Below are 21,512 nucleotides of genomic sequence, written 5' to 3'. Positions count from 1 at the left end.
GAGTCCGCCTGCCAATGCACGGGACACGGGTTCGAGCCCTGGTCCGGGAAGATCCCACATGCCGCAGAGCAAATGGGCCCGTGTGCCACGGCTTGCTGAGCCTGTGCTCTGGAGCCCGCGAGTCACGGCTACCGGGCCTGCGTGCCACGACTACTGAAGCCCACGTGTCTAGAACCCGCGCTAGGTGGCGGGAGAAGCCACCACAATGAGAAGCTTGTGCACCTCAACAAAGAGTAGCCCCCTCTCGCCTCAACTAGAGAGGGCCTGTGCGCAGCAACGAAGATCCAAGACCCAACACAGCCAAAAATAAATAAATAAATAAAATAATTTTTTTAAATTAAAAAAAATAATAACAATAACCGCAACAGATAACAATAGCACTACTAGATGCCATGTTCCATTCTAAGCACTTTACATAAATTAACTCATTTAATCCCCACAACAACCTGATGAAGTATGTATGATTATTATCCCCATTTTACAAGCATGAAAACTGAGGCACAGAGAAATTAAGAAACGTGTCTCAGGCCACATAATTTGTAAGCAGCAGAGCTGGACTCTGGTTCCAAAATCTATGCTCTTACCTGCTATGCAAGCCCAGGAGAAGGAGCATGTAATTTCACCTCTGTGGCAACAAGAGAAGCCACCACAATGAGAAGCCCATTGCAACGAAGAGTAGCCCCCACTCGCCGCAACTAGAGAAAACCCACGCACAGCAACGAGGACCCAACACAGCCAAAAATAAATAAAGTAAATAAAGTAAAAAAAAAGATTTTACTATGTTCCATAGACAGTGCTCAGTTCTTTACAAATATAATCTCACTGAACTCCATATGAGATAAGCATTTTATTATTATCCCCATGTCACAAGAGAAAATCAAGGCACACAAGAATAATAAAGTAACTACTCAAGTTCACACAACTCTGAAGCAATGGAGTGGGGAATTCAACAAAAGTCCTTCTGACTCCAAATATTCTACACTACCATCTTTTGGATTTTTTTTTCATGATCCCCACAGAATGACATAATCTTGGTAGTGAATGGGCCAAAAATGACTCCTCAGAGCCTACTATTAGGTAATGATGCTTTCTAAACTCCAAGTGCTGTCAGACCTGAAGGTAAAGAATGAACTGACAGGCTAAAAAAGGGGTCCACGAGGGAAATTCTCAGGTAAAATATGAGAATAAAGTGAGGAGACAGGCAGCTAAGTCAACGTTATCAAACCAAAATGTCAGAAAGATCTAGAGCAGTTTTTGCTAAGCAAATGGTTCTCTCCACCTTCGCCTCCCCTTCAGTCTCTAATTCCTAGGGTACATGGGAGAAAACCAGAGAGGTTTTCTGGTGTCCACAGTAGAAATCGGGTTGGGAAACACTTAATCCAGAAACTATAGGGAAAATCTCAGAGACACTAACCAAGGCAAAAACAAAGTAAAAGTAGACAAAAAGAGACCACGTTAGTTTAGGTAAATTTAATGACTGTAAAGGCTGTTCACAAAGGAGCAAAGAAATACATTTTCCATTTCATAGAAAGTTGCTTCACCACTTGCAGCTTGTCTCCAAAGCTTCGTTACCTCTTTTGTTAGTGACTAGTCATATCTTTCTTCCTGCTGGGAAGGAATGAGAGGCCAACCACTCAGGTCAGCAATATGCTGCAGAGTCCTTCAGAGTGGTCCTGCAGAGAACATGTCCTTTAAGTGTCTGAGAGCTGGCTGAGGTGATCTGAAAGAAAACCAGTCAGAAGAAGGCAAGGTAACCAGGACTGAACTACAGGGACTTAATGTGAATTGTCCAGAGGAGAGGCCACCAAAAGGAATCTAATGGAGATAACAGGCCAGCAGAGACTGCATGGTTCCTCTGTGCCCCCAATCCTTAGAGGAAGAGACGTTTGATACAATGCTAATGCATATAAGTTAAGAAGTCCAAAATAGGTCATTCCTAAACAGCCACTTCTCCCTTTTCTCTTGGGAGATGGCTTCTCCCCAGAGGCAACCATAAGGTTCAGGTGTGAGCTGCCTATCACAGACCCTGCCCCTCCTAATCCCAGAGGTAAGCTGTGATCCAGGGTGTACCAGTCAAATTCCTCCTTAAGATATTTATGGCCAATATTTGGTGAGAAAGGCTCTCTTTTTTCTCTAATTGAGAGCTGAAAGCATGTGACCCCCAAAATTACCAGGGGCCTCATTTCTGACCATAAGAATGAGTCAGTCTATTAGTAAATATTTATTTAGTGCTTATTGTGTTCTAGGAATTGTCCTAAGTGCTAGAGATATCAAGAAGAACAAAACAGATGTTTTTCCTACCCTCAAAGGAGCTTTCAAGAGAAGACAGACAATATATGAACAAACAAACGAAAATTATTTCAGGCACTAAAAAGTGCTATGAAGATAAAATGGGCTAATGTAAACAGTGAAAAAAGCAAGGCAGAGGGAAGCTGCTTTCAGCACTACAGTGGGCCTCTCAAGGAGGTGACATTTAAGAGAACTTGAAGGTTTAAAAGAAGGCAGCCAGGCAAAAATCAAGAGCCTCCTAAGCAACACAGCATGTGCACAGTCCCTGACACTAGAACTAGGTCTGAGGGGCAAAAAGGAGGTCACCAAGACTAGAGGAAAGAGAATAAAAAGAGTAAAGGGGACATGAGGTTGGAAAGGTAGCTGGGGAAGATCACAAAAGGCCACGGACACCCTGCATTTTATGCTGGCTCCAATGAGAAACCACTGTGGGGCTGAAGCAGATGAGTGAGTGATCTGATTTAGAAAGGACACACTGACTGCTATGGGGCAGAACGACTAGAGGAGGGCAAGAATGGAAACAGGAATATGAAGCCTCTGAAATTCTCAGGTACTGTTGGTGGGAGTGTAAACTGGTACAACCATTTTGGCTATTTCTATTATACACACCCTGTTACACAGCAATTCCAAACCATATACCCTATAGAAATGAATATATACTTGCACTAAAACACAGGGCACAGTCGTAGCAATTCTATTCATAATTGCTCCAAACTGGAAACAACCAAAATGGCCAATACATAAATTGTGGTATATTCATATAATATGGATAAATATAATCATGGATGAATTGCACAACATCCATGCATCAAAAATATACACTGTGGGCTTCCCTGGTGGCACAGTGGTTGAGAGTCCACCTGCCGATGCAGGGGACACGGGTTCGTGCCCCAGTCCAGGAAGATCCCACATGCCGCGGAGCGGGTGGGCCCATGAGCCATGGCCGCTGAGCCTGCGCGTCCGGAGCCTGTGCCCCGCAACGGGAGAGGCCACCACAGTGAGAGGCCCGAGTACCACAAAAAAATATATATATATACACTGTATTAGAGCAATTATACTCCAATAAAGATGTTAAGAATATATATATATATATATACACTGTATGATTCAATTTTATATCAAAAACAAAGAAAACTGAACTATGGTATTAGAAGTTAGGATGCAGGGGAAAAGAGTAACTGGTAGGAACATGACAGGGGTTTGGGGAGTTCTGAAAATATTTTGCTTCTTAATTCAGGTGGTATTCACATGGGGAGGGTCACTTTGTGATGATTCATCAAATAGTACACTTGTGAGCAATTTTCTACATTTATGATATGCTTCAATAAATAATTTATTTTCAAAATATAGAAACAGAAAACCCGTGAGGAGGCTGCTCTAATCTCCCAACCAAGAAATGATGATGGCTTAGAGAAGGAAAGAAACGGTCAGGTCCAAGATATGTTCCACAGGTAGAGCTGAAACAGATGAACTACTGATGGGGAGTACAGGAAAGTAAGTATCTAGGATAATTCCTATATTTTTGGTTTGAGCAACTGAGTGGTGCCACTTGCTGAGATGGAGGAGGTTTGAAAAGAAGAAAACTGCAGGAAAGTGGGAAGAATTCATTCTATTTTGGCCACATTAAGTTTAGGATGCAAGAAAGAAAGGAGACGAATGCAAATCTGGAGAGGAAGTGAATGCATAGAAGCAAAAAGCACAAGGAGCAGCGTGACAGAAGACGCAGACACTTCTTACACAGTCCCACCTGAGCAGATAGCGTGGACAGGTGGAGATGTGAGTGAGCGGGTGGAAATGATGATGAGACAATGAGATTTCACCTGATTGTATCAATTTTCTCTATGAAATATGAGGCAAAGACATCAGCTGAGACTAGGATTTAGATAAGTGAGTGAAGATGTAGGGAGAATGAGGGTGGAAAAGTTACTTTACTGGGGAAATACAGTAGGATTAGGATTTCAGCACCATTCATTTGAGTTTTATGGCATGAATGTGAACTGAGTGCAGTTGGTTTATGTGAAGAGACTGTTATTTGTCCCCCAGCAGTTCTCCTGTTCTTCCTCAGTAACTCCTCAGAACTCCCAATTTTTAACTGGGCACATCGTCATTCAGAATGAAGACCACACTTCTCAGCTTCTTTGCAGCCTGGCGTGGTGTGTTACCATGGTGGAAATAGTATGTGCAACTCCTGCAAACTGTCCTAAAAGGAAGAGGCCAAGCCCTTCACCTTTCTTCTTCCTGCTTCCTACTAGCTAGGACATGGCTGCTGGAACAGCCATCTTGAATCATAAGGTAACCTTGAGAATGGAGGCCACACACAGCAGAGCCAAAGACAGAAGGAGCCTAGACCCTTGGTGATCATGGAGCCATCACAATCACCAGTCCTGGACCTTCTATATCTAGATTTTTATGACAAAGAGAACTCCTACCTTATTTAAGCCACCGTATTTTGAGTTTTCAATCCCCATCATCTGACCTAATCTATGTAACAGAGATTAACTGTGTGCTCTTCCCCAACAATGTTCAGCTGCTAGGGTGCAGCTGCAGAGTAAGCAGATAACCACTTCCACCAAAGTTGGAGTTTAGCCAAATAAGCACCATAGAAGAAAGGGAGACAAGAAAATGAAATTTATAAGGAAATGGTTCTAGCACAGCCCGGGGACTCTAAGTGGAGAAAGATGAGAAAAGTGACAGAAAGATCCAACAGACCCCTGGTTCCACATCTTCTCCTTCATTCTGATCCTTTCACTAAATCTCACTTGTGGGGTTTATGTCACTTCGGAACAAAAAAAGAGTCCCAAGTATCACCTTTCTGTCTTTCTTGACAAATGGAATTTTTCCATTTTACAAAAGAATATCATACTAACATTACAACCCATACCACCAAACTCATCTTGCAAATAACCCTTATCTATAGTAGAAAGAGAATAGGAAGAGGTATGAAAAAGCAACTGAAAATCAAAGAAGCAAACATTCAGAAGACAAAGAAGAAAAAAGAGAGTGTCAAAAAGAAAGAATGAACAAGCAGAAAAGCCTATGAGAGACTGTTTCCAGATCAATCACGTTGTTGCCTAGTAGGAATTACTCCATTTAGGAAATCTCTAGGTAATGCTGAAAGTAAGACAATCCCCAGTCAGGACAAGGCCAGAAAGGAATGGGATCATCAAGTCCCCAACCTGAAAAATCATTGTTTCTGTTAGATGGACAGAACAGAAAAGTTCTGAGCGCTGGTAAAATTTCCAGGCCAATCTACAGAAGTTACATGCCAGGGGAATGAGCCTCCCTCAGCTGCACACCATGAACCATGGCTCCCATGACTCCAGAGGGAGGTGACGAAGAGCAAGGACAGAAAGCAGAGGAGAGGGTAAGGCACTAAGGAACGGGGTGGAGGACGTAACACTGAACAACATCAGCAGAAGCGTCACGCTCTCGCCACCTCTCTTGCAGATGCTTCAAAGCTCAGTGTTGGAAAAGTGGTCTTACTCCTGCCCACCTCATCAGTAAGTGTCCTGCCAGTCTCTGGCTCTGGGGCAAAGTGGACATGAGGAAAAAAAGGAAGATGGCAGTAGCAGACCTGCGGTAGTGCAGGAAGCAAAAGAAGAAGGAAGAAACTCATGAAGGAGGGAAGAAAGGAGGAATATCCTCAGTGAAATGGGGAGAGGGAGAAAGGGAAAATCCCACAGCCATTCAACTAGACCTGTTAGTCCAGGGAAGGGATGCAGGAAACTGGAGCACATGTAAGTTAGGGATGCCTGGAGCACCAGAGACCTTGAAGGGCATGCTGATCTCTCACAGAGAGAACTATCAAATCACTTACACTTCCTGGCCTCTCTGCAGCAGGAAACTGCTTGCCACTATGTATTCCAACCTCACCAAATTCCCAGAAAGAACCCTTTCAGGGCAGGAGAGAAGAAAAACAGAAAGCCTAGTTTGGAGCAGTCTAAAATGCAATTAAAGTGCCCTTCCATTGGTCAGGTTGAGAAGAGATTTTTATTTTACTAAAGAATTTCTCCAGAAAAAAATTTCATTCCCCCAAATTATCCAATCCAATACCCACTTCACAGTGCAAGTCAACAGTGCAAAAGGATACCTTACCTTCACCAGCACATAGTCCCCAGGCTGGGCTTGGACCCTGAGACCAGAGTTAGTGACATCCTCCATCTCTACATCAGGAAAGATCACCTTAAGGTTTCCATCATTCCGGCCATACAGGTCAGTGGCAGAGCGTTTACTGAGCTGCAAAAGAACAGAGGAGAGGTTATGAGTCTGTCACAGTCATCAGTTCTTGGTCTGTTTCAGATCCCCAGGGGTCCGACCCATAGAGCATTTCTTTCTTTTTTTTTTTTTTTTAATTATTTAGTTATTTATTTTTGGCTGCATTGGGTCTTTGCTGCTACGCGTGGGCTTTCTCTAGTTGCGGCAAGTGGGGGCTACTCTTCGTTGCAGTGGGCTTCTCATTGCGGTGGCTTCTCTTGCTGCAGAGCACGGGCTCTAGGCACACGGGGCTTCAGTAGTTGTGGCTCACGGGCTCTAGAGTGCAGGCTCAGTAGTTGTGGTACATGGGCTTAGCTGCTCTGTAGCATGTGGGATCTTCCCAGACCAGGGCTCGAACCCATGTCCCCTGCATTGGCAGGCAGATTCTTAACCACTGTGCCACCAGGGAAGTCCCCACAGAGCATTTCTTAACCAAGGAATCACAAGACTAAGCGCTTTACTGCTGCTTCACCAACAAGGGCAGTAAATAGCACACAAGAGAAGCTCAATAAAATTTTCTGACAATGTAATATATGATTCAATCAACAAATCTTTGATTACAAAATTACGTTTCGCGGGAATGGACCTCCAACAGGCCTGATGCCAAGGACACAGGGGTGATACACTTGGCAAAAGGACTCTCACTTCACAGAGTCTCATAGTAATCACTCAGGAATGTTCTGGGGTTGTCTGGCCTAGGTTACTTGTCCCAGTGAACAGGCAGACTGGAAGCCAGAGTCTCCATCACAACATGCAAAAGACTGGGCCAGGAGAATACTAAAACCAGTATGATGGTATTAATTTCCAGAACATACCCAAGTCTTTCTCTTCCAATCATGATGAAGTGACAAAAACCAAATTTATCCTCAGGTCTTAAATAACCAGGAAACTGGACAAAATATATGAGACACCTATTTTCAGATATTGGACAACAGATTTGCCAAACTATGATTCCCAAGAAAAGGAAAACAAATGGGGTGAGCCCTTCAATCATCCCTGCATTCTACCAGAAGACATGTGCCAGACCAGAGAATGCAAAGCAGGGAGGGAGAGCTCAAGGCAGAGCATGGTGGCTCTCTCTGAATTGAGGAAAGTTGGATCAAAGTCCAGGGAGCCTGCAATAGCTGGAAATTGTGGAGCAAGTTCGAGAGAGGAGGGAGCTAAGCAGAAAAAGAGCTGTAGAAATGTGCACAGCGGCCCCCTGAGTCTTCGCTGAATAATAATAAATCCCTGTGTGGAGCAAAAATCCACGATGTCAGACAAAGAAAGTAACCTGGGAACTGCCAGCTGGTTAGCTCCCAGATATCACAAAGGGCTAGGAATCATCTGACCTACCACCAAATAGTCCTCACTGATTCCTTGGGACATGCAGTAATGACTCTAGAAGAGCCATAAGTAGTACTAAGGCAAAATTATCCCTAGAATAAAAAAACTTTTCTAGCAAAGATCAAAAACAAGACTTGATGGCCATTCTGACCAGTGTGACGTGTGGAATCTAGAAAAATGGTACAGATGAACCTATCTGCAGGGCAGGAACAGAGAGGCAGACATAGAGAATGGACATGTGGACACATGGGGAAGGGGAGGGTGAGATGAACTGGGAGATTAGGATTGATATATACACTACAATGTGTAAAATAGATAGCTAGTGGGAACCTGCTGTATAGCACAGGGAGCTCAGCTCAGTGCTCTGTGATGACCTAGATGGGTGGGATAGGGGTGGGTGGTAGGAGAGAAGTCCCAGAGGGAGAGGATATATGTATACATATAGCTGATTCACTTCATTGAACAACAGAAACTAACAACATTGTAAAGCAACTATACTCCAATTAAAAAAAAAAAAAACCTTGAAAGGATCAAACAAAACTACAAACTACAAGTAACAAAACTGCTTATCAGAACAAAGCCCAACACAAAAACCAGACACTCAAAGGTAATGTCTGACAACATAATGTGCAACATCCAATCAAAAATCACTAGATATGCCCAGAAGCAGAAAAATGTGACTCATAATCAAGAGAAAAGTCAGTCAATAGGGGCTTCCCTGGTGGCACAGTGGTTGAGAGTCCGTCTGCCAATGCAGGGGACACGGGTTCGTGCCCCGGTCCGGGAAGATCCCACGTGCCACGGAGCAGCTAGGCCCGTGAGCCATGGCCACTGAGCCTGCGCGTCTGGAGCCTGTGCTCCACAACGGGAGAGGCCACAACAGTGAGAGGCCCGTGTACCACAAAAAAAAAAAAAAAAAAAAAAGTCAGTCAATAGAAACAGACCTAGAAATGATAGCAGTGATGGAATTATCACAAAGATATTAAGCCAGCTATTATAATTACGCTCAAATACTAAGTTTCAAAAGAAAACAAGAACACAGACACAGAAGAGAAGCAGAAGATATTTTTAAAAAACCAAATGTAACTTACAGAGATGAAAAATATATGATCTAAAATTTTTAATTCAATACATAATAGCAAATGAGACACTGCCAAAGAAAAGAATAATGAACCTGAAGACAGAAAAATAGAAACTATTTAAAATGAAGCACAGATATAAAAAAGAGAAAAAAAACTGAACAGCCTCAGTGTCCTATGACACAGTATCACGTGGTTGGACATATAGGTGACTGGAGAAGGAGAGAAGATACGGGGGGCAGGCGATGGGTGGCAGGAAGGAGGAGTACAGAAAAAATATCTGAAGAATAGTAAATGAAATTTTTCCAAATTTGATGAAAATTATAAACTCACAAACTAAGTAGCCTCAACATATCCCAAACAAAACACAAAGAAAACCATGCCGGGTTTCCCTGGTGGCGCAGTGGTTGAGAATCTGCCTGCCAATGCAGGGGACACGGGTTCGAGCCCTGGTCTGGGAAGATCCCACATGCCGCGGAGCAACTAGCCCCGTGAGCCACAATTACTGAGCCTGCGCGTCTGGAGCCTATGCTCCACAACAAGAGAGGCCGTGATAGTGAGAGGCCCGCGCACCGCGATGAGGAGTGGACCCCACTTGTCGCAACTAGAGAAAGCCCTCGCACAGAAACGAAGACCCAACACAGCCATAAATAAATAAATAAAAATTAAAAAAAAAAAAAAAAAGAAAACCATGCCAAGACACATCAAATTTCTAAAAAGTGATAAAATGACAACTAACACAACATGTAATACTAAACTAAATCTTTTTCTTATAAATGACAGTTCTGAGACAAGTGGAGAATTTAAATGGGGGTCTAAGGACTGGATGGTAGTAATCGAACAAGCTTAATTTTCTGATTCTGATGGTTGTACTACAGTTATATAGGAGAATGCTCCTGTTTTCACAAAATACACACTGCAGTATTTGGGGAATTGGGGGCATCAGGGCAACTTACTCTCAAAAGCTTCAAAGAAAAAAGTTCTTTGTACTATACTGCTACTTTTCCACAAGTTTGTGATTGTTTTACAATAAATTTTTTAAAAGAGAGAGTGTTCATGTTCCGTGATTTGAACAAACCAACTATAAAAGAACATTTATAAGACAAAGAGGGAAATTGGAACATCAACTACATATTTGATAATATTAAGAAACTACTGTCTATTATTTCAAATATGATAGTCACATTATGTCTATTTTAGAAAAGAGTCATCTTTTAGAGACATATACTGAAATAATTACTGACAAAACAATATATGTCTTGTACTTGCTTCAAAACAACTCAGTGGGGGCAGTAGAGATGAAACAAGATCAGCCATGATTAACACTGTATTAACAAATTGCTGAGGCTGGTTAATGGGTACGTGGGCATTCACTATATTCTCTATACCTATTTTTTTTTTTTAGATTCTCCATAATTTGAAAAGGTCGGGGGGTACTTATAGGCTACAGAATGAGACAGATATGGGTCAAATTCTGGCTCTGCCACACTAGCTGTGTGACCTTGGGGAAGTGATTCCTACTTCTCTGAGTCTCCTTTCTTCATCTACAAAAGTGAGGTAATAACAGCACTACCCCCAAGGACTGTGGTGGGACTCATTGTGCTGATGACTGTAAAGTACAGCTTCTGGCACATAGTAAATGCTCAGTATACAGACGTTATCACCTTCTCTGACACTGAATACAGCAAGCCTGTGTTTGAAGCTGGCCATGGGACATCCCTGGTGGTCCAGTGCTCAAGACTCCACACTTCCACTGCAAGGGGCACGGGTTCGATCCCTGGTTGGGGAACTAAGATCCCACATGCCGCCCAGCACAGCCAAAATAAATAGATAAATAAATGAACTGGCCATGACTGGAGGAAAGAAAGTCTTCCTAAGAAAAAGTGAAGACTCCAATGCTGACCTTGAAAAATTCATTTATTCTCTAGCCCCAGGTGAGTACTGGCTTATGCTGGATGTATTTAAAAAAAAAAAAAAAACCCTTGTTTTGGTTCATTTAATTACCATGGGCTCTCTGTGGAGTTGATGAAGTGTTGGACAAAAAATTAGTAACCTTTGAGTACTTATTCATTCAATCAAAAGACAGGTACACTATTCTGTACCAGACCCTGTGTGAGGAGAGCTGGGCATACAATAAGACCTAATTCCTACTGGATAAAATGTGGATTGCTAATAGACATGTTCATGTACAGGTCTCCAGAATCACAGTGACACCCTAAATAACAAAGCATTTATAGAGGCAAACACTTTTGAGGTATTTCATCAGCTCAGCATCACCAACCATCAGCAGCTACTAGACCAGACCACAGGAAGATTCCTAACCCAAGCTGAGGTGATCGGACTCCCTCTCCTGGGAATCTGAATTGGAGCTGAAAGACACAACTTTGGTCTGTGAAAAACTGGAACTACACCATGAAACACAGGAACTATAGGGCTGCTGTACTCTACCACACAGATCAAGAATCAGGAAAAGCTGGTCTGAGGAGAGAAGAAAGTCTGAGCCTCAAGGGCTTCCCAGACTGGGTACAGTCCCTTCCAGACACCTGGCAGTATTCTTGCCTTTGGGCTCCACAAAACACTCCTGAAGTCTTATACAACACAGAATTATTTTTGGCTTAGACTGAATGGCTTGAACAAGTTTCCCACTGTTACTCACTACCAGAGAGTCCTAACAAACACAAATACCAAGCAATTGCTGATTTTGACACTGCCATATCCTAAGGCATGGAGCAGGACTCTCCTTTCTCAAACCTGGACTTGTGAGGAGTCACACAAAGAGCCCTATCTCTCTCTTTCCTCTCCTCTTCAATAGCCAAAGCATGCAGCTTCACAGAAGGTTAGGTGCCCTAACTCACCCCTTATCCCATCTATTTAGTGCTCTAAATGATGACTAGGTTCCCAAGCTTGACCACAGAAGACTACAGAACCCCAAACTTCCAAAACGCACTACATTTCTAAGAAAGTGTGATTTTTAAAAGGACTGAAAACAAACAATAAAATTGTTTCTAAAAATACACATATAATAGTGTTTCCAAAAAGGTGGAGCAGAAATACTTTTCACTAATCCTTTCACTAAATACAAAAATATCCTTCAGGAATGAAGAAGAAATCAAAACACTCTAAGATGAAGGAAAACAAAGAGAATGTGCTGCCAGAGTGTCTAAAGGGAGTTCTCTAAGCAAAAAGTAAACAAAAAAGAAGGAACCCTGGAACAACAGGAAGAAAGAAAAACAGACATGATAACTTGCAAAGAAAATCCCAAGCAACCTACCCAAAAAACTCCTAGAACTATTGAGTTAAGCAAGATCAGAGGATACAAGATAGAAATACAAAAACCAATTATTTCTACATACTAACAGTGAACATATGGACACCCAAAATAAAAATATAGTTGCAATTACAATAGCTAAAAAAAAAAATGGATGTAAATCTAAGAAAACATGTACAGGATCTATATGCAGAAAACTGCTAAAAGAGGGCCTCCCTGGTGGCGCAAGTGGTTGAGAGTCCGCCTGCCGATGCAGGGGATACGGGTTCGTGCCCCGGTCTGGGAGGATCCCATATGCCGCGGAGCGGCTGGGCCCGTGAGCCATGGCCGCTGAGCCTGTGCGTCCGGAGCCTGCGCGTCTGGAGCCTGTGCTCCGCAACGGGGGAGGCCACAACAGTGAGAGGCCCGCATACCGCAAAAAAAAAAAAAAAAAAAAAAAGAAAACTGCTAAAAGAAATCAAAGATCTAAATAAAGGGAGATATACTGTGCTCTAAAAAACAAAACAAAACAAAACAACAACAACAACAACAAAATATATATATATATATACATGCATACACACATAGCCTCACCCCCTCCACCAGCACCAGCTGGGTACAACCCACAAAGGTCTTGTTGGCTTTTGTTGCTTCTTCTCGGAAGACAGTGATAAGTTCCTCCAAACGTCTTAATTTTACCTCCTCCGGGATATCATCCTTCAGCCTGTGATATGCCCGTGTCTTCTATTAAAAAAAAAAAAAGAGATGGAGGTCACCACGGACTTGTAGAATCCGTTCTTCAAGCACGGAGGCAGACATGCTCATCCAATTTGCAATTTACAGACACATGTATAGGAACTCAAGCCACGCCACAAGGGTTCTCTAACTCTTGGGGCTTCTAAGAGAAAAAGGTAACTATGCAGTGGAGACACGTTTTTGCAAGGGTTAAATTCTAAATTTAGCACATGAAAATCATAGACTCAAAATTGTTCTTGAGGGCTTCCCTGGTGGCGCAGTGGTTGAGAGTCTGCCTGCCGATGCAGGGGACACGGGTTCGTGCCCCGGTCCGGGAAGATCCCATATGCCGCGGAGCGGCTGGGCGCATGAGTCATGGCCACTGAGCCTGCGTGTCCGGAGCCTGTGCTCTGCGACAGGAAAGACCACAGCAGTGAGGGGCCCGCGTACCGCAAAATAAATAAATAAATAAAAATTGTTCTTGATATATTTATAGAACACAGACACTAAATAATTCATATACCAGGTTACTCAGCAGCAGTGTTTATAAAGACACAAGATACAAAGCATAGTAAATGTTTATCAATAGGGAACCCGTAGGGCCTTCCCTGGTGGTGCAGTGGGTAAGACTCTGCGCTCCCAATGCAGGGGGCCCAGGTTTGATCCCTGGTCGGGGAACTAGATCCCACATGCATGCCGCAACTAAGAGTCCACATGGTGCACCTAAGAAGTCCGCATGCTGCAACTAAAAGATCCCACATGCCACAACTGAAGATCCCAGGTGCCACAACTAAGACCCGGTGCAGCCAAATAAATAAGTAAATAATTTTTTTTAATTTATTAAAAAAAATAGGTAACCAGTAAAACAAATTATGGTTTATCTACACAATGGAATATTACACAGTTGTGACAAAGAATGAGATTTGATACAGATATGATTGCTCTCCAAAATATACTCTGAACAGAAATAAGCAAGGCACAGATCAACATGTATAATAACTTTGATGTAGAAAGTATATATATAAATATATTTATAAATACATGAAATGTCTCTGGAAGGTTAAAGAAGAAGTTGCTAAGAGCAGTTGCCTTCAGGGAAGGAACTGAAAAACTAGGCAACCCAGGAAGAAAAAACAACTCCTTTGCACTGCATACTATTTTGACCTTTTGAATTTTATACCACACTCAGGTTTTACCCAGTCAAAAAGAAAAAGAAAATGTATCCTTGAAAAGCTTTTAAATCATCCAAAATCATAGTGTACATACATGTTTATGTATATAAATATACACACACACACACGTTTATATATATCTTTAGGTACACAAGTTCATAATGGAGTTGGAGAACCACTGAGCCAGACAAAAGTGGAAGTCTATACACCAAAGTCTGGACATTCAAACCAATCTGCCTTTAAGAGAACTACCATATCCAGAGGGAAATGAAGAATGGGTAGAGAATTCTAAAACAGAATTCTCTTACAGGGTTTACTCTATTCTGTCTTATTATTAACAACTAACCTCTACTGTGCACTTAGCTATTATAAAACACTATTTTAAGTGCTTTATATATATTATCTTAATCCTCAAAATAACCTGATGAGGTTGGTATTAATGTTATCCCTTTTCACAGATGAAGAAAGCAAAAACTTTTCCCAAGGTCACACATTATTAAATGGGAAAGGCACAATGTGAGTGCTTGTTCTCATCCACTATGCTACTTGATTAAGCCTCTAGGACCTTAACCCTAATCTAGGAATTAGACTCCAAAGTAAACACTCATATTCAATGCCCATAGGATATGCTTCCACCTCACACTGAAAACTCACTTCCCAACTCTAGCATTAAAAAGAATTTCTCTTGGGCTTCCCTGGTGGTGCAGTGATTAAGAATCTGCCTGCCAATCCAAGGGACACAGGTTCAAGCCCTGGCCTGGGAAGATCCCACATGCTGCGGAGCAACTAAGCCCGTGTGCCACAACTACTGAGCCTGAGCTCTAGAGCCCGCGAGCCACAACTACTGAGCCCACATGCCACAACTACTGAAGCCTGCGCGCCTAGAGCCCGTGCTCTGCAACAAGGTTAGCTACCGCAATGAGAAGCCTGCTCACCGCAACAAAGAGCAGCCCCCGCTCACCACAACTAGAGAAAGCTCGCGCACAGCAACAAAGACCCAACACAGCCAAAAATAAATAAATAAATTTATTTAAAAAAAATTTCTCTTGCATATTTGTGACGTCCACAGAGATGAAGCGAATTGGAACCCAACAACTCTTCTGATGCTTCATCCCTGAAACAATTCTATAAGAGACGTCAATATACACATTGGCCCACTTACATTGTCTACAGAATACTAGGTAGTGGGCTTTAAAAGATGTGAATTAGCTTGGTTGATGACAGCTGAGTGACAGTGATGGTTCAATCATTCATCAGATAGCTTTTCCCTGGCCACAGAGACCCCTCAGCCTCCAGCCCAAACACACGGCAAGCTGCCCTTGAGGTGACTGCGGGGATGAGAAGTGACCCATGCAAATTCATCCCTACTATCAAGAAAATGGCAGACAACCAGAACTATCCCCTCTCTGCAGGAAATATGCATTACTCTTCCTTTTCTTTCTCATCTCCTTCTGCTTTGCTTTCCTGGGAATCTGTGTTATAGGAGAAACTCTAAAGTAGGGTTCACTTGGCCGAGAAAAATGGAAATTAAAAATGGCTGAGGATGGCTAGGAGGGCAACAAGGAGCCTCTGTAAAACAAATCACATCTGTTGGCCAAAAAAGAAGTTCTGCATATTAAAGATTTTCGGTTTCTTTTAAAGAGAATAGTGCCCCTCCCTCCACTTTCAAATTCTGAACAACCTAAACATAATTTTAAATATTCTAATGAAGAGGAATATTAGCACAATTGTTTTTCATCTCAAATTGCTGAACTGTATAAAAAGGTAGACACGTTTACTAGAAAAAATAAAGAAATGAATGGTAAGATCCTTGTGGTTTCTCAAGGACAGCCTCGCTGCCACTTTCTTTTCTTCCCAGCTGTCCACAATCGACCAGAAACTGGTCGGGAATGATGTCAGTCTCAGCATAGAAGTAGCTCCTCCTCCAGCCCAGGGCTCACCTGTCTCATGCTATAGGCAAAGAGGAAGCCCATGTTGTACTGAACTTCCTGAAGCAAAGACACTGTCTGGAGGTGATCTTCCTCCGTCTCACCGCAAAAGCCAGCAATGAAATCGCTGCTGAGGCTCACACCTGTGACACACAACAAAAGACAGCATGTCACTGCTGCTTACCTTTAAGAGAAGCCTTTGGTACCTGTGGATTACAGAGGGAAGGATAGAGACTGTAAGGCCTTGCCTGGAGCTAGCCAACCCGTGTGCAAGTAAAACGGAACAGTTATTATAGAGCAAGGAGGTAAAGGCCTGCTCATCAACAAGGTTCCCATGCCAGAGCCTGGCTTCTCAGTCTACATTCCCCTCAGTGCTAGAAAAGGTATTTTTCACTTCAAATATTGGATTTAGGGACACAGTAGGAGTCCATATTTTCAAATTTGTCCTGCTTTAACTTTTTTTTAATTTAATTTTTATTTTATATTGGGGTATATTTGATTTACAATGTTGCGTTAGTTTCAGGTGTACAGCAAAGTGATTCAGTTTTACATATACATATATCCATTCTTTTTCAGATTCTTTTCCCATATATTTAGGTTATTACAGAATATTGAGTAGAGTTCCCTGTGCTATACAGTAGGTCCTTGTTGATTATCTATTTTATTAATTCCACTTATAATTGGCATCATATGTTATTTCTCTTTGTCTGACTTACTGAACTTAGTATGGTAAACTCTTGGTCCAGCCACACTGCTGCAAATGGCATTATTTTGTTCTTTTTTATGGCTGACTAATATTCCATTCCATATATGTACCACATCTTCTTTATCCATTCCTGTCGATGGACATTTAGGTTGCTTCCATGTCTTGGATACTGTAAATAATGCTGCAATGAACACTGGGGTGCATGCATCTTTTCAAATTATGGTTTTCTTGGGATATATGCCCAGGAGTAAGATTGCTGGATCATATGGAAGCTCTATGTATAGTTTTTTAAGGAGCATCCATACTGGTTGTACCAATATGGAGGTTGTCTCCATAGTGGCTATCTCCATATGGTTGTCTCCATAGTGGCTGTACCAATTTACATTATCATCAACAGTGTAGGAGGGTTCCCTTTTCTCCACACTCTCTCCAGCATTTATTGTTGGAAAATTTTTTGATGATGGCCATTCTGACCAGTGTAAGGTGATACCTTATCATAGTTTTGATTTGCATTTCTCTGATAATTAGCAATGTTGAGCAGCTTTTCATGTGCTCTTTTGCCATCTGTATGTCTTCTATGGAGAAATGTCTATTTAAGTCTTCTGCCCATTTTTTGATTGGGCTGTTTGTTTGATACTAAGCTGCATGAGCTGTTTGCCTATCTTGGAGATTAATTCCTTGTCGGTCGCTTCGTTTGCAAATATTTTCTCCCATTCCGTGGCTTGTCTTTTTGTTTACGGTTTCCTTTGCTGTACAAAAGCTTTTAAATTGAATTAGCTCCCATTTGTTTACTTTTGATTTTATCCCCATTAATTTAGGAAGTGGATCCAAAAAAGATATTGCTGCAGGAATTCCCTGGTGGTCCAGTGGTTAGGACTTGGTGCTTTCACTGCCATGGCCTGGTTTCAATCCTTGGTTGGGGAACTAAGACCTCTCAAGCCATGTGGCATGGCCAAAAAAAAATACTGCTGCCATTTATGTCAAAGAGTGTCCTCCCTATGTTTTCCTCTAAGAGTTTTATAGTATCCATCCAGTCTTACATTTAGGTCTTTAATCCATTTTGAGTTTATTTTTGTGTATGGTGTTAGAGAATGTTCTAATTTCATTCTTTTACATGTAGCTGTCCAGTTTTCCCAGCACCACTTATTGAAGAGAATGTCTTTTCTCCATTGTATATTCTTACCTCCTTTGTCACAGATTGACCATAGATGTGTGGGTTTATTTCTGGGCTTTCTATCTTGTTCCAATGATCTATATTTCTGTTTTTGTGCCAGCACCATACTGTTTTGATGACTGTAAGTTTGTAGCATAGTCTGAAGTCAGGGAGCTTGATTCCTCCAGCTCCGTTTTTCTTTCTCAGGATTGCTTTGGCTAATCGGCATCTTTTATGTTTCAATATAAATTTTAAATTTTAAATTATAAATTATTAAATTTAAATTATAAATTTTAAAATTGCTTGTTCTAGTTCTGTGAAAAACGCCATTGGTAATTTGATAGGGATTGCACTGAATCTGTAGATTGCCTTGGGTAGTATAATCATTTTGACAATATTGATTCTTCCAATCCAAGAACATGGTATATCTTTCCATCTGTTTGTGTCATCTTCAATTTCTTTGATCTTTTTTTTTTTTTTTTTTTTTTTGTGGTACGCGGGCCTCTCACTGTTGTGGCCTCTCCTGTTGTGGAGCACAGGCTCCGGACGCGCAGGCTCAGCGGCCATGGCTCACGGGCCCAGCCGCTCCGCGGCATGTGGGATCTTCCCAGACCGGGGCACGAACCCGTGTCCCCTGCATCGGCAGGCGGACTCTCAACCACTGCGCCACCAGGGAAGCCCCAATTTCTTTGATCTTATAGTTTCTTAACTTTCATCTTATAGTGTCTTATAGTATATAAGTACTTTATACTTATAGTACTTAAAGTACTTATAGTACTTTTCAGAGTACAGGTCTTTTGCCCCTTAGGTAGGTTTATTCCTAGGTATTTTATTCTTTTTGATGCAATGGTAAATGGGATTGTTTAATTTCTCTTTCTGATCTTTTCTTAGTGTATAAAAATGCAACAGATTTCTGTACATTAATTTTGTACCCAGCAACTTTACCACATTCATTGATGAGCTCTAGTAGTTTTCTGGTAGCATCTTTAGGATTTTCTATGTATAGCATCATGTCATCTGCAAACAGTGACAGTTTTACTTCTTCTTTTCCAATCTGGATTCCTTTTATTTCTTTTTCTTCTCTGATTGCCATGGCTAGGACTTCCAAAACTGTGTTGAATAAGTGTCTTGTTCCTGATCTCAGAGGAAATGCTTTCAGCTTTTCACCCTTAAGTATGATGTTAGCTGTGAGTTTGTCATATATAGCCTTTATTATGTTGTTAGGTTCCCTCTATGCCCACTTTCTGGAGTTTTTATCACAAATGGGTGTAGAATTTTGTCAAAAGCTTTTTCTGCATCTACTGAGATGATCACATGGTTTTTAGTCTTCAGTTTCTTAATGTGGTATATCACACTGATTGATTTGTGGATATTGAAAAAAAATCCTTACATCCCTGGGATAAATCCCACTTGATCATGGTATATGATCCTTTCAATGTACTGTTGGATTCGGTTTGCTAGTATTTTGTTGAGGATTTTTGCGTTTATGTTCATCAATGATATTGGCCTGTAATTTTCTTTTTGTGGTATCTTTGGTTTTGGAATCAGGGTGATGGTGGCCTCACAGAATGAGTTTGGGAGTGTTCCTTCCTCTGGAAATTTTTGGAATAGTTTCAGAAGGATAAGAAGGATAAGTGTTAACTCGTCTCTAAACGTTTGACAGAATTTGCCTGTGAAGCCAGCTGGTCCTGGATTTTTGTTTGTTGGAAGTTTAGGGGGTGGGTTTGTCTGTCTGTCTATCTATCTATTTATTGCTGCATTTGGGTCTTCGTTGTTGTGTGCAGGCTTTCTCCAGTTGTGGCAAGCAGGGGTTACTCTTGGTTGCAGTGTGTGGGCTTCTCATTGCAGTGCCCTCTCCTGTTGTGGAGCACAGGCTCTAGGCATGTGGGCTTCAGCAGCTGTGGCACATGGGCTCAGCAGTTGTGGCCTGCGGGCTCTAGAGCACAGGCTCAGTAGATGTGGCACATGGGCTTAGTTGCTCCAGGGCATGTGGGATCTTCCCGGACCAGGGCTCAAACCCCCATCCCCTGCTTTGGTATGCGGATTCTTAACCACTGTGCCACCAGGGAAGTCCCTTGTTGGAAGTTTTTAAATCACAGTTTCAATTTCAGTATTTGCAATTGGTCTGTTCATATTTTACTTCTTCCTGGTTCAGACTTGGAAGATTGTACCTTTCTAAGAACTCATCCATTTCTTCTAGGTTGTCCATTTTATTGGCATATAGTTGCTTGTAGTAGTCTCTTATGATCCTTTGTATTTCTGTGGTATCAGTTGTAACTTCTTCAGTTTCATTTTTTTTTGGCTGTGCCACATGGCATATGGAATCTTAGGGATCTTAGTTCCCCAACCAGGAACAAACCCGTGCCCCCTGCAGTGGAATCAAGGAGCCCTAACCACTGGATTGCCAGGGAATTCCCTCATTTCTAATTTTATTGATTTGAGCCCTTTCCCTTATATTCTTATATATAAGCCAAAGGTTTATCAATTTTGTTTATCTTTTCAAAGAACCAGGTTTAGTTTATCTTTTCTGTTGTTTTCTTCGTCTCTATTTCATTTATTTCTGCTCTAATCTTTAAGATTTCTTTCCTTCTACTAACTATGGGTTTTGTTTGTTCTCCTTTCTCTAGTTGCTTCTGGTATAAGGTTAGATGGTTTGAGATTTTTCTTGTCTCCTGAGGTAAGATTATATTGCTATAAACTTCCCTCTTAGGGACTTCCCTGGTGCCACAGTGGTTAGGACTCTGCACTCCCAATGCAGGGGGCCTGGGTTCGATCCCTGGTCAGGGAACTAGATCCCACACACATGTTGTGGCCGCAACTAAGAGTTCGCATGCCACAACTAAGGAGCCCGCGTGCTCCAACTAAGGAGGCAGCGAACCGCAACTAAGGAGCTCACCTGCTGCAACTAAGCCCCAGCACAACCAAATAAAAATAAATAAATAATTTTTAAATAAATAAATAAACTTCCCTCTTAGAACTGCTTTTGCTGTGTCCCAAAAGTTTTGGATCGTCATGTTTTCATTTTCATTTGTATCTAGGAATTTTTGGATTTCCTCTTTGATTTCTTCGGCAATCCATTTTTTAGCCTCGATGTGTTTGTGTTTTTTACAGTTTTTTTCTTGTAGTTGATTTCTAATCTCACAATGTTGTGGCTAGAAAAGATGCTTGATATGACTTCAGTTTTCTTAAATTTACCGTGGTTTGTGTGACCCAGCATGCGATCTATCATGCAGAATGTTTCAGTACCTCATCCAAACATATACTTTTGAAGTTAAACACAATGTTCCAACACACTTTATTTAATTATTCCAACAATCCAATAAGGTGAGTACTATTAACTCCATGTTACAGATGAGGAAACTGCAGCCCAGAGAACCTCCACACTATCCTGCCCCATCCAAATGAAAGTATTGGTACAGAACACAAGTTACAATAATTAGAAATTTGTAAAACAATGTAGACATTATCAACAAATCTAAACTACAAGACTTACAGAGTAATTTTATTTGGAGAAAGGGAAAAGAGAAAGGGGAGTAAGGGTTATGATAACAAGAAAGGAATTATCTCTAAGTACACATTTTTAAAGATATCAATTGCTCCCAAATCAGAAGTAATTTAGACTA

At 41.6% G+C, this 21,512-nt stretch overlaps 1 protein-coding gene across 1 annotated transcript in view; it reads right to left on the bottom strand.

The window, feature by feature from the left end:
* Positions 1 to 1,455: 1,455 nt before the first annotated feature.
* Positions 1,456 to 21,512, bottom strand: part of CDK5RAP1 (CDK5 regulatory subunit associated protein 1) — a 36,602-nt gene continuing 16,545 nt past the window's right edge. Inside the window, 4 exon segments of the mRNA XM_060120480.1 lie at positions 1,456 to 1,720; positions 6,385 to 6,525; positions 12,790 to 12,939; positions 16,043 to 16,173. Coding sequence (XP_059976463.1) covers positions 1,640 to 1,720; positions 6,385 to 6,525; positions 12,790 to 12,939; positions 16,043 to 16,173 — 503 coding nt within the window. The 3' untranslated portion in view covers positions 1,456 to 1,639.

The sequence above is a fragment of the Mesoplodon densirostris genome, chromosome 16, assembly GCF_025265405.1.
Source record: "Mesoplodon densirostris isolate mMesDen1 chromosome 16, mMesDen1 primary haplotype, whole genome shotgun sequence".
Classification (NCBI taxonomy): Eukaryota; Metazoa; Chordata; class Mammalia; order Artiodactyla; family Ziphiidae; genus Mesoplodon; species Mesoplodon densirostris.
This window is presented reverse-complemented; position numbering and strand designations above follow the sequence as displayed.